This window comes from Eschscholzia californica, unplaced genomic scaffold (assembly GCF_041429995.1).
Source record: "Eschscholzia californica isolate CP2 unplaced genomic scaffold, dmEscCali1.0.p SCAF_2, whole genome shotgun sequence".
Taxonomy (NCBI): Eukaryota; Viridiplantae; Streptophyta; class Magnoliopsida; order Ranunculales; family Papaveraceae; genus Eschscholzia; species Eschscholzia californica.
In genome coordinates this window covers 61,340,954-61,353,026 of record NW_028238309.1, presented here as the reverse complement: position 1 = coordinate 61,353,026, position 12,073 = coordinate 61,340,954, and the positions used below count along the sequence as shown (strand labels likewise).

The 12,073-nt window shown below is 37.5% G+C and overlaps 2 protein-coding genes across 2 annotated transcripts; one reads left to right on the top strand and one right to left on the bottom strand.

Moving 5' to 3' along the window:
• Positions 1–5,739: 5,739 nt before the first annotated feature.
• LOC147559917 (F-box/kelch-repeat protein At3g06240-like) lies at positions 5,740–7,277 on the top strand. Its single transcript, XM_086661875.1, has one exon. The coding sequence runs from the start codon at positions 5,740–5,742 to the stop codon at positions 7,072–7,074; it is 1,335 nt and encodes a 444-aa protein (XP_086518001.1). The 3' UTR covers positions 7,075–7,277.
• An 837-nt stretch (positions 7,278–8,114) lies between these two features.
• LOC147559916 (mogroside I-E synthase-like) lies at positions 8,115–10,207 on the bottom strand. The gene is made up of 2 exons (XM_086661873.1): positions 9,178–10,207; positions 8,115–9,092 (listed from the first exon to the last, which is right to left on the bottom strand). The coding sequence occupies exons 1-2, from the start codon at positions 9,850–9,852 to the stop codon at positions 8,352–8,354; spliced, it is 1,416 nt and encodes a 471-aa protein (XP_086517999.1). The 5' UTR covers positions 9,853–10,207; the 3' UTR covers positions 8,115–8,351.
• Positions 10,208–12,073: the final 1,866 nt, after the last annotated feature.

Sequence of the window (12,073 nt, the reverse complement as noted above, 5' to 3'; positions counted from 1 at the left end):
AGCTAACCTGCTAACATATATTACATTGGCTTTTAAATTATTATATATAGGTTACTCAATTTGAATTCAGATATGGGGCCCTTGGGAAGAGGGGGGCCGGTGCGACCGCACCGGTTGCACCCCCTCACCCACGCCCCTGGTGGTCATGGATGTTTCATGTTTGACAATTTCATTTTATTTTGTTTTCGAGTTCAACAATGTGTTTGTGTTTTTATTTGAAATTACATAGGCAATGATGTCATCACTCCTTTCCGATGCTCCTTAACTAACACTAAATTGTATATGGATTAACATTTTCACTATAATTTATTACACGCCCAGTCGGGCTCACAAGAAAACTGATTGTTGGTGCCCGGACTTGATTCCCACCACTATATGTCATTAGAGCATTTCCAATGGGACACTCTAATAAACACTCTAAAAATTTAGTTGTCAAGTGTCAAATAAAGATTCTCTTTCCTAGTGTCAATATAGAGACACTCTACATTTGTTTGGTCTCCAATGGAGATCTCTAAAATCTCTTACTTAGTACACATGTCCCTCTTCAATTCAATAGATAAAAAGTAGTTGAAAAGCAAAGTTTTCTATTGGTTGCAATAATAAAGTAACACTTAGAGAGTCTCAAGTAGACACTCTCATTTTAGAGATTCTCTCTCTAGACACTCTATAATAAATGTGTCCAACTCATAATAGAGTGTGCAACAAAGTGTTCCATTGGAGATGATTTTTTAACAAAAACTCCAAAGAGTCATATGTGGCACTCTAAGTGTTAGAGATTGAGTGTCCCATTGGAGATGCTCTTAGTCATATTATACCTGTTCTACGTGGTATATTGGTAATATCATATTATTGTATGTCTAAGGTATCATTTTAATATGTTCTCTGTCAAAGTGGACTAAGAGTTACATAAATTTTGAATATAACGAGTGTTTCTGATATTAATTTTACAGGAAATTCATGTTTTTTCTTTGTCGAAAAGACATTATCTTTTTCTTTTTTAGACTTCATGAAAACTTCAGAAATAGACTTCAAGGACAATTTTAAAAGCCCCCTCATTTTTAATACCTTGAATAACCTTTGTATCTGGGGAAATTACCAAGAAATCTTGAGATTTAGAATTGTCCAAACTTTCTAAGTTCAGAGAAACAAAAACGAGTGAAAGTGGAAGCTAGCCGATTTTTGTATCTAGGGTTTCTATCGATTTTTGCCTATCAAATCGTCAATTTAGTTTAGGTTTAGCTTTTTGAATCTCAGTATTTGGTGTGTGAGTTGATTTTTATGGTTTTCAATTAGTTTTTGAGAAAGAAATCTAGAGGAGAAAGTACAAATTGATTAATTATGGGACGATTTTGCTAGGGTTTTTACATTGTTTTCTTCCTAATTGGACTCTTAGACAATAATGGAAGGAGAATCTACTATTATTTCGATGTATAATTTTACTTCTTAGTTATTTGTTTTGTTAGGTTTATGTTGAGATTGCGAAGCTTTGCAGAACTTTGCAATTCCGTTTGCACTGCTGCAATCTGGTTTGCCTTGCAATGACTTTGCAAAGCTTTGCATTCTGTTTGCATTACTTTGCAATAATTTTGCAATCTGATTTGCACTCAGCGGCGGAGACAGGAATCCATATCTATCTTTTATACAAAATAGACATTATTGGGTTTAATACTAATAGGAATCATTATGGATGTTAATATACTTTATTGCTAGTTAGGGAACTAGTTTAAAATAGAGGAGAAATATACACAAGAATTAAACCTTAAAATAGTGAAGAATTTTATTTATGTTATAGTTGTTGATGTTAATAGTTGTGGATGTTTTATACGAACTAGTTAAAAAGAAATTGCTAGTAAGGGGACTCGAACACACAACCTCATGGGTAAAAACCTTTTGACTTACCAACTGGACTGCTAAAGTGTTTGGTTAAAAAGCTTAAAGCAATGTATAAGTCAGCTAGGAAGACTCGGGCTACATCGTAAAAAAGTCAACACAAGGTAGAAGTTACAGGTGGGAAGACCCGGACTGCAGCCGGCTTAGCCCACCTATAGCTCCGGCCTTATTTGCACCGCTTTGCAATAAGGTCAGTTTGTCTTTTCTCTATATTAGATAATTTACAAAAATGTCACAGGGAGCTGAAGTCTATAAAAAGTTGATAAATCTTTTTTAACCAAAGGCCAAATTTTTTAGAGAGTTTTGGACAAATTCATCTTAATTTTATCGTAGCACTCTAGACTGTTATAACTAAAAGTCGCGGAAACTATCGAACCTACCCAGAAATTGATCCGATTATGAAGATTAATCGAAAAGCTAAGCCAAAATCAAATATGCGAACAGAATTTAACGAGGTTCGGCTTTAAAGCCTACGTCCTCGGGCGAACAAGAAATCTTTATTGAAGGATAGATGAAGACGACTCACACAACCCGCAAGTTCGTCCCAAGATGGTACCGTATAGTAATAACCTTCTATACTAAATCTTCGACGACCGAGAAATTTAACACCGCTCAAAAACTATGAAAAATTTCTCTCACTCTTGCTCTCTCTCTAGCTCTCTAAAGAAGAGTTGTTGTTGAGTAGTTGTGTTGATGATGATTAGAAGCACTCAAGACCACCTATTTATATAATAATATAAGCCGACCTAACCTCCTCAAATCAAACCGCCTAAGCTACAAATTGGGAACCAATTGAAACCGCCTACTTGGAAACCGCCTTTAATTTGAGCCAATTTGCAAAACCGCCATTAATCAATGCCAATTGCAAAACCGCCTCCAACTCCAAGAAACCGCCACTTACAATTCTCCACCTCGTACACAATTTGATGTACTTCAAATTTTGGACGAACACCAGGATACTCCTTGTAAGATATATCTGCTTCTTGTAACTTCATCCGACTGCGCCATATGACCATGACTGCCTACGTACCCTTTTACAGGATCAAGCCTACCGTAGTTCTACCAATCCTTCACAAAAAGATAACCTTGTCGCCATTACGCCCTTTCGGGCAACTTATCACGAGCCGATTTGTAGCAATTCCAGACAATGCTGAAACTTGCTACATGTTACCACTTTAGTCAACATGTCCGCGGGATTCTCATCTGTGTGTACCTTCATAAGAGAAACATCACCTTCCTCTATGACATCTCGTACAAAGTGATACCTGACATCAATATGCTTAGTACGAGCATGATGAACCTGATTCTTCGCCAAGTGGATTGCACTTTGACTATCACACCATACATCTACGCACTCCTGCTTAATCCCCAGATCGTCCAGAAGACCCCACAACCACAATGCTTCCTTCACACCCTCGGCCATAGCCATATACTCGGCCTCCGTAGTAGATAACGCAACTGTAGATTGTAACATCGATCGCCAACTAACTGGAGCACCATGTACCCTAAATACATAACCAGTAGTAGATCGCCTTCTATCTAGATCGCCAGCATAATCTGAGTCAACATAACCGCTTACCTGACATGTGTCTCCACCAAAGCACAAACCCGTATCAGTAGTACCCTTCAAGTACCTCAAGACCCACTTCACAGCTTCCCAATGTGTCTTCCCCGGGTTTGCCATAAACCTACTAACCACACTGACCGCCTGTGAAATATCTGGACGAGTACACACCATAGCGTACATCAAACTGCCAACTGCACTAGCATACGGTACACGATCCATTTGATCCTTCTCCACCGTAGTAGTGGGAGATTGTTTTCCCGAGAGCCTGAAGTGTGGTGCCAAAGGTGTTGACACCGCCTTCGCATTCTGCATCCCGAATCGAGAAACTAATCGTTCGATGTAACCTTTCTGATTCAAGTACAGTTTCTTACTTGACCGCTCTCTCTTAATCTCCATTCCCAGTATCTTCTTTGCAGCGCCCATGTCTTTCATCTCAAACTCTTGACTGAGTTGAGATTTCAACTTATCTATCTCCACCATGCTTCGAGAAGCAATAAGCATGTCATCCACATACAAAAGGAGATAAATAAAGTCACCTTCGCGAAGTTTCTTGATGTATACACAACAATCATAGTCACTTCTGCGAAAACCATGCTTTAGCATGAAAAAATCAAATCGTTTGTACCATTGGCGAGGGGATTGTTTTAATCCGTAAAGAGATTTCCTCAAACGACATACTTGATTTTCTTTACCCTCAACGTTGTATCCCTCAGGTTGAGCCATATAAATTTCTTCTTCCAAATCTCCGTGCAAGAAGGCGGTTTTAACATCGAGTTGTTCCAGCTCAAGATCCCTGTGAGCAACAATACTCAATAGCACCCGAATAGAAGTATGTTTCACGACCGGTGAGAAAATCTCATTGTAGTCGACCCCTTCTTTCTGTGCATAACCCTTGACCACTAGTCTTGCCTTATACCTTGTACCCTTGATTTCGGAAGAATCCTCTTTCTTCTTGTACACCCATTTACAACCAATAACAGACTTACCTTCGGGCAATGGGACAACCTCCCATGTCTGGTTCTTGTGAAGAGACTTCATCTCTTCTTGCATAGCAACCAACCAACTCTCTCTTTCCTCCGCGGTAATAGCTTGTTTGAAGGTGACCGGCTCGTCATCTTCCACCGAGAGTGCATATTCAACCAGATTTGCCTGCCCGTAATACCTAAGAGGTTTGTAAGAGAAAGGGCAAACTTGGGTTATGACACTGGGTAAGATCGCGTCAGGAGTAATACACTTCGCAGTGTCTTGTGTAGTATGATTGAGAACTAGTATGACTGTATGACTTTTTTAGTTTACCAGTAGTAGCCGACACTGAGAGCTCTTAGAATGATTCTCACCCTCCACTTTTGGTAATTCTGCAAAGATGTACTCTGCTTCTTCAAGACTAACACATTTGATGTACGATTTCAGGTTGGACCTCTTCTAACAGCCAACCACCTAAGACAGTAAATCTAGCCACTTTTGTTGGGATTCTTTTAGCTTCACTCCTTTCTTCATGTAATTCGTCATTGGCTAAGTATTGGACGATAGTGGTCAACCAGTATTAAAAGAGTCTTTTAGGACTAAAGGAATTTTTCCTCATGACAGGCCATTGGCTAAGTAAAGGAATATTCATCATGAGCTGGTTGATGATAGGTTTCATAGTTTGAAGTAGTGATGCTTGCTTTCACTTGGAAATGACTCACCACCAACCTTTCTTCCCAATTTGCTGCACTTATCATTTGGCAACAAACCTTACAAATGTACTGGGATTTTTAGAAACTCTAGGTTTAGCATTGTGAGGCTTACTATACTTGGATCAGTGTACATCCACTTTGAAATTATCATGGTATAAACTGATTTCCTTTTTCTTTTGTCATTTCTAAATCAATTGACAAAATTATGCATATGAAATGGAAAATAATATTTTGACCTTAATTTGGTACATAAATTCTACATAAATGCATATATCTTAGCCAATTGTCCACAAAATTATTTCTATTAATGACACTTGTGTGTTACCTCGTAGCTATCGCATTATGTTGTTTTTTACCTACTAAGTGGCCATGCTTTCTTATCAACGAGCGGCCCAAGGTTTTGCTAGTCCTGAAGCAAAGAGATTTATTGGGATTGTTGAAATCTTTGATGTGGTTGTAAGTAGAATCAAATAGATTTCTTCCGCATCTCATGGATTATTACATTAATTACATAATGCTCAAGCAAATACGGAGAGTTGATGAAATCCTAGACTATAAAAATTGTGAACCCTAACTCTCTCGCATTGCAAATAGTAGTAGAGCAAAATGAGCGGCGCGATGAAGTTTTTGTGTCATATTCCTGAAGATATCATTGCCAACATCCTCTCCAGGTTACCAGTAAAACCTATACTGCGATTCAGGTGTGTATGTAAGTTCTGGTCAAATCTAACAACAGATCCCAATTTTATTAAAATGCATCTTGATCAAGCTATTAAAAACAATAACTTTAGTCTATTCATTAATCCTTTTAACTATGGGCCTCTAGGCGAAATAGCTTGTGTAGATGAGGACCCATCATCGTCATTAGCACAAGAATTACCTTCACCATCATCATTCTCATCACCATCACCATTAATGTCGCCATTGCCATTACTTTTGCCGTCACCGTCGTTATCACAATCCCAATCACAATCACAATTACCTATTTCAGTTTCATCCATATCCTCACAACCATATTTCCAAGTGGACCTACCAACATCACATGTGGAAGCTATAGAAATAGATTACCCATTTAAGTACTCAAGAAGCAATGTTGAACTTTTAGGTTCTTGTAATGGGTTGGTCTGTATAAAGTGGTATAAGGGAGAATATCTTTGTGTATGGAATCCATTTACAAATGAATATAAAGAAATACCAAAACAACTACCAACTCAATTTCCTCGTGATTCTCGTATCCATGGGATAAATGCATATGGGTTTGGTTGTGATTGCAATAACAAAAATTACAAGATAGTAAGGATCATAACCTCTGAGTCAGAAGAATATGATTCTGAAGTTCATGTCTATACATTCGAATCAGATTGTTGGACCATTATTGAGCCGACTCCGTTCGGAACTCAAGAAAGACTGAGGGGTATGCTTGTCAAAGGGGTCCTTCATTTTCTATCTAAACACACCAATGTCATATTTTCTTTTGACATTATAAGTGAGATATTCTATGAAACGCCAATACCATACCTCTTGGAGGACCCCTTTGCCACTGAAATTGGTGTGCTCCAAGGGGATCTTTCTCTAGTTGGACACTGTTATCAAATTCGTGTTGACGTATGGATAATGGAAGATTATGGGGAAAAAATTTCTTGGATTAAAATATTCTCTATTAATCAACCAAGCGTTCTTCGTTCATTAAATTATCGGAGGCCGATACAGATTTGCAAGAACGGCGAGATTCTAATTGAGGTTATATTTCAAGAAGAAGATGATTATGGTTTAGTTTTATATGACCCAAAGACTGAAAGTGGTAGATTGATTAAGATGTGTGGCAATACGGATGGATGGAATGATGTACAAGATTATGTGGGAACCCTGGTTTCACTTAAATCGGGTACTTATTGTGGGGGAAGAAGAAGCAAACGAAGCAATCGAGAAAGTCGGAAATAAAGTAGAAATTTATCATGGTTATGCGAGTGAAGCACCGCTAAAGGGGAAAGCTTTGAGCAATATAAAGATGCGAAGAAGCAAAAGAAATGATGTCCTTGGCTTGCTACTATTTCATTGCCATAATGTATCTTTTCTCTTTTAAGAGTTTGCCATAATGTATCTAAATAACCAAAAGGTAAATTCTAGCTAGCACAAATTTCTCATGTGTTTACTTTTTCTCTTTCAAATTTGAGTACTTTGATGCAAAAATTGGGTTATTCTTAGTTGGATGTAATTACACTTGAAAACTTTTGATGGAGGCTCCACCATGATAAGCCGGAATAATGGCAGAAAGGCCGTAATCGTAACATATATAAAATTCCTTCCTTTGTTTTATTTAACATAACTAGAAAGTGAGTGATGCTAAGAAAAGGAGAAAGTAGACAGACTCTAGTCAATGATCCTATGCGACTTGGAGTGATTTGCGACTTAGTAGATCAAAATCATCGTAACCACAAAACATAACCTTAGTGTTAAATGTGCTTTTAACAAAAAAAATTGTGTTAAGTGCGCTTTTAACAAAAAAAATTGTGTGAGAGTGAAAAAATGAGTGCGTTGGACATAAATGGTGGGCTTTGAGCAATAGATTTATTTAGGCCGCCGCTTTTGTGGCATCCGAACTAAGTTCTTAGGATAAATACTAGGTCACTTAGATTTGACACAAGAAGGAACCTTCTTTTGAGTTCAAAGGTCATTTGTTTGTTTTACCCGTAATCTTCATATCCCTATATTTGGAGAGAGAGGGGTGAGGTAGAGAGGAAGGAGAAGGAGAGAGAAATTATGGTGGTGGTGGTGGTGGGAAGTAATGTTGAAGATTAGTGGTGATGGTCTTTATCTTCTGTGATGAAGGTCACAGCGATAGGTGACCACCGGACCGTGTGCTTGGGGAAATAATTTTGAGGTACAAAATTTTGAGTGGAATTTTTTATTTATCTGTTGCGTCCCTCGATCCCTACCACCATTCTTTTTTCACTGGGGTAATATTTGAAGGCAAACTGTCATTACGAGTAACTTTTAATTTTTTTCCCAAATCAATATATTTTTCTTCTTTTCAACACAACCCGACACTTCCTCCCACCACCATCATTTCTCTCTCTCCCTTCATTTTTCTCTCCTTATGCTTCTCTCTCTCACCTTTCCACTCTCTATCCGTTCCGGCCAGGCGAAGAAGAGGAACCATTAAACTAGAGAAGATTAGTCATAAAGCAACCCAAAAAAACAGATAAGAACTAGTATTTTTAGGTGTATAAAATTCCAGACACAAACTGATCAATATTGTGATCAGAGCTTCCACCTTCATCAACTGCTTCCTTAGCCAACTCTTTCCACTTCACAGCATTTTTCTTTATCTCTTCTCTTCTCTTTCCTTCCATAACTTCCTTTAAACATCTCATTACTTCCTCTCTCCTCACCGCTGCCCCATTCTCATCGTCAACTCTACTTGCTCTTACTCCTACTCCCCACACATCCTCGACGAACTTCGCATTTGTCGTTTGATCTGTCCATTGTTCCATTACTACCATTGGCACACCTAAACTCAATGCTTCAAGTGTTGAGTTCCATCCACAATGTGTTATGAAACAACCTACTGCTTTATGTGCCAATACCTCCAATTGTTTACACCATCTAACTACTAATCCTTTTTCGCCCGTCTCTTCTATAAAGTTGCTTGGGAGTTTATCTTCCTCAGAAGCTCTAACTACCCAGAGGAAATAATAGTTGCTTTCTTTAAGACCCCAAGCTAGTTCTGCCATTTGATCTTTTCCTAAATCAGCTATGCTCCCAAATGATACATAAACAACTGAATTGTCCTCTTTCGTGTCTAGCCATTTCATGATGCAAGTGTCTGATTTGGGCTTAAAGAGATGAAACCCGTAATCGTTATCACCTTCCACACGGTTGTCTAAGTACATCGATGGTACCGTTGGTCCAATCGTGATCATTTTTGTTGTTGTTTGGCTAGCCATCCAATTCACTATCTGTTGAAAAAAAAAGTATAAAGAGTTAAATATATCCATAGTAACTCTAACCCATCCACAAACTAGTCTATCTATCTCATATTACCTCATCCTCTAGCTTATAAAATGAGTTAACAAGGAGCCAATCTGCTTCGTCGATGTTTGAGAATTGATTCAAGACTATGCTCAATATAGACGGGTAAGAATCGATTTTGTAAACGAAAGACGGCAAATCATGAGGTTGAAGCAAAGGCAAACCGGGAAGCGATACAGTTGGGCCTTGTATAGGTGTGGGTAATATTTCATTATGCACATTGTAATAGATAGCATTGACAGAGGTTGATTGAGTACAAAATATAGCTGAAATCAATCCAAGTTGTTTAGATAAACTCATAGCCCATGGAATAACAGAGTCATATATGAGACACTTGATAGGATACTCAGATTTGTTTAGCTTCTCAATTAGTTGTTGTAAGTTTTTGGAACCAACTATTCGAAACCGTTCCATATACTCATCGCCCGCTTGTTGTAAACCACCATCATCACAACCATCGGAGAAGTGTTGAATTGAGATATCGGGTCCGAAGGAGTCGATGATGTCGGGACCGGGGCCTTGGATGGATTTGGTAGTGAAAGTGGTGGTAGCAAGTGTGACTTTGAGTCCTTTGGAGGCTAAACGTTTAGAGAATTGGAGCATTGGGTTTATATGACCTTGAACAGGAAAAGGAAGTACTAAGACATGACCCCCTCTTTTCAATTCTCTATCTTCTTCCTTACCCATTTCTTGGAATTAGCTTTTGGATCTCTCTCTCTCTCTCTTATCTTTCTTCCCTACATGTGTTCACAACAAGCTATATTTATAGATAAGATTATAGTACAATGGATCTATAGGTAACTGAGTTGACTCAGCTGACAATGTCCATTTTAGCCGGTTTCTAAAGTACACCACACTTTTCCATGCCAGCTTGTATTATATATATAAACAAAATACTAACAAGAGGCTTCTCCCACCGATCCCCATCTAGACAGGAACCTCCTAATTAATGCTTGCCATGTTTCTTTTTACCTTATTGTCTTGGTCCTTGTGTTCGGCCTCGGCCCTCGGGTGATCCATTTAAGTTAGATGTCTATTATATCGCCCACTTCTAATTCAAAAACAGATAGAAAATTAGATTCTTAAGCTTATAAAGGATAACAAAAAGAGTAAAGGACAAATTATCAAAAGGGATTTTGCGAGTGTTTTTGCTAAATTTTTAGGTAAATGCATTGTCAAATCTCATCGCGAGAACTCTTACTAAACAAAAAAAATCGATTTAAAATAGTTGGAGCAGAAAAAACATGAAATTGTTTCTTCTAATTGTCTTAAACTCCGTAGACGATTTAACATTTTATTTGAACTATTCTTAGGGGCTTAATACTTTTTTTTTTTTTTTTTGAACTTTAGGGGCTTAATACATGTGAGAATAGTTTCACATGGAGAACTGACACTCCAACAACTAAGAATATAATTTGTAGGTCATTTTTATTCACTGTCAATTAGTTTTGAATTGGATAATTACAAACTTAACATGCTATTAGAGCTATGTCCACGCGAGATAGGTTTATAAGTCACATGTACTTCTAGTCACCAGAAAAAGAAAAGAAGACCTATATTGAGTTTAAAAAACGACACACGTGAGGAGACGTGTATGTAAGAATATTGATTTTAATTATTTTTTGAAGTGACATTCTGCGAACGACAACTCCAAATTATCAAGACTCTGCGGAGGACACTGAGAACGACAGATCATAATGGTGACACGCAACACATGAAAGTAGGACTCCCCCATAATAATATACTGTATATAATATGATGTATACAAGACATGTACAGTCAGTTTTAGATGACTTCATTGCCTACGTAATTTCTGTTTAAGAAAAATTAAAGATTGATTTTGGAGTGTTTCCTAAAGAAGATAGAGATACCAATGCCATCACGTGAGACAGAGATCTTATGGAACTATTTTGTGTGGTTTGAAGGCCATGGATGATTGACATTTTAATTTTATTTGAAATTACATAGGCACTGATGTCATCACTCTTTTGGGGTCCTCCTTAACCAAACCCAAATGTTATATGCATTAATGTTTTCAGTATAATTTATTGTTTGCTCAGTCCGGCTCACGATAAAACTGATCGTTGGTGCCCGACCTGATTCCCACTATTTTCGTCAGTCGCTATGAGTTATACTGGTAATATCATATTATTGTACGTTTAAGGTAGGGGTGTGCAAAAATAGACCGAACCAATCCAAACTGGTCCAGTCGGCTTTCAAACCAAACCAAACAACGAGTTGTTTGGTACGGTTCTAAATTTTCAAAAACCAACTGGTTTGGTTCGGTAAGTGGATGCACTTTTTAGGAACCATTAAAACCAAACCAAACCAGTCAAGTTCAATTATTATATATAATTATATATTTACATAATTTTTTCTAAAATACATCTATCATATCTCTATAATTTCATACAAATACATATCTTTCATCAAGTAACTACTACCCATACAAAACAACATCACTACTACAATATAATGTTACTAGCTAGTAATAGATTAAAACAATTCATGTATCATTAATGTTACTAGCTACTATATAATATTTTGGCGGGTGACCTGCGTATGTCTTTCATGTTTCAAATGTTTTTTCGATGCATTATGTTAGTTTGATTGTTTTTCCAGGTTTTTCAAGAGTGTTGTCTTAATTTTATACGTCAATGTATGAAGAAAGTAACTCAATTCGCTGATTTTCATGGAGAACAAATTGTGTTTTATGGATGGTTTGGTATCTAGTAGTACAGGGCCGTGCCTGAGAATTTCGGGGCCCCGTGCGAAATTTGGTTCTGGGCTTGTCGTACAATAAAAAATTGTGAACAAAATGCAAGATAGTTGCGCAGTAGATAGATGAAAACTACAGAAGAATCCAAATGTATTTTGAAGAAAATAATCGTAAAAAAATTTTACTTTT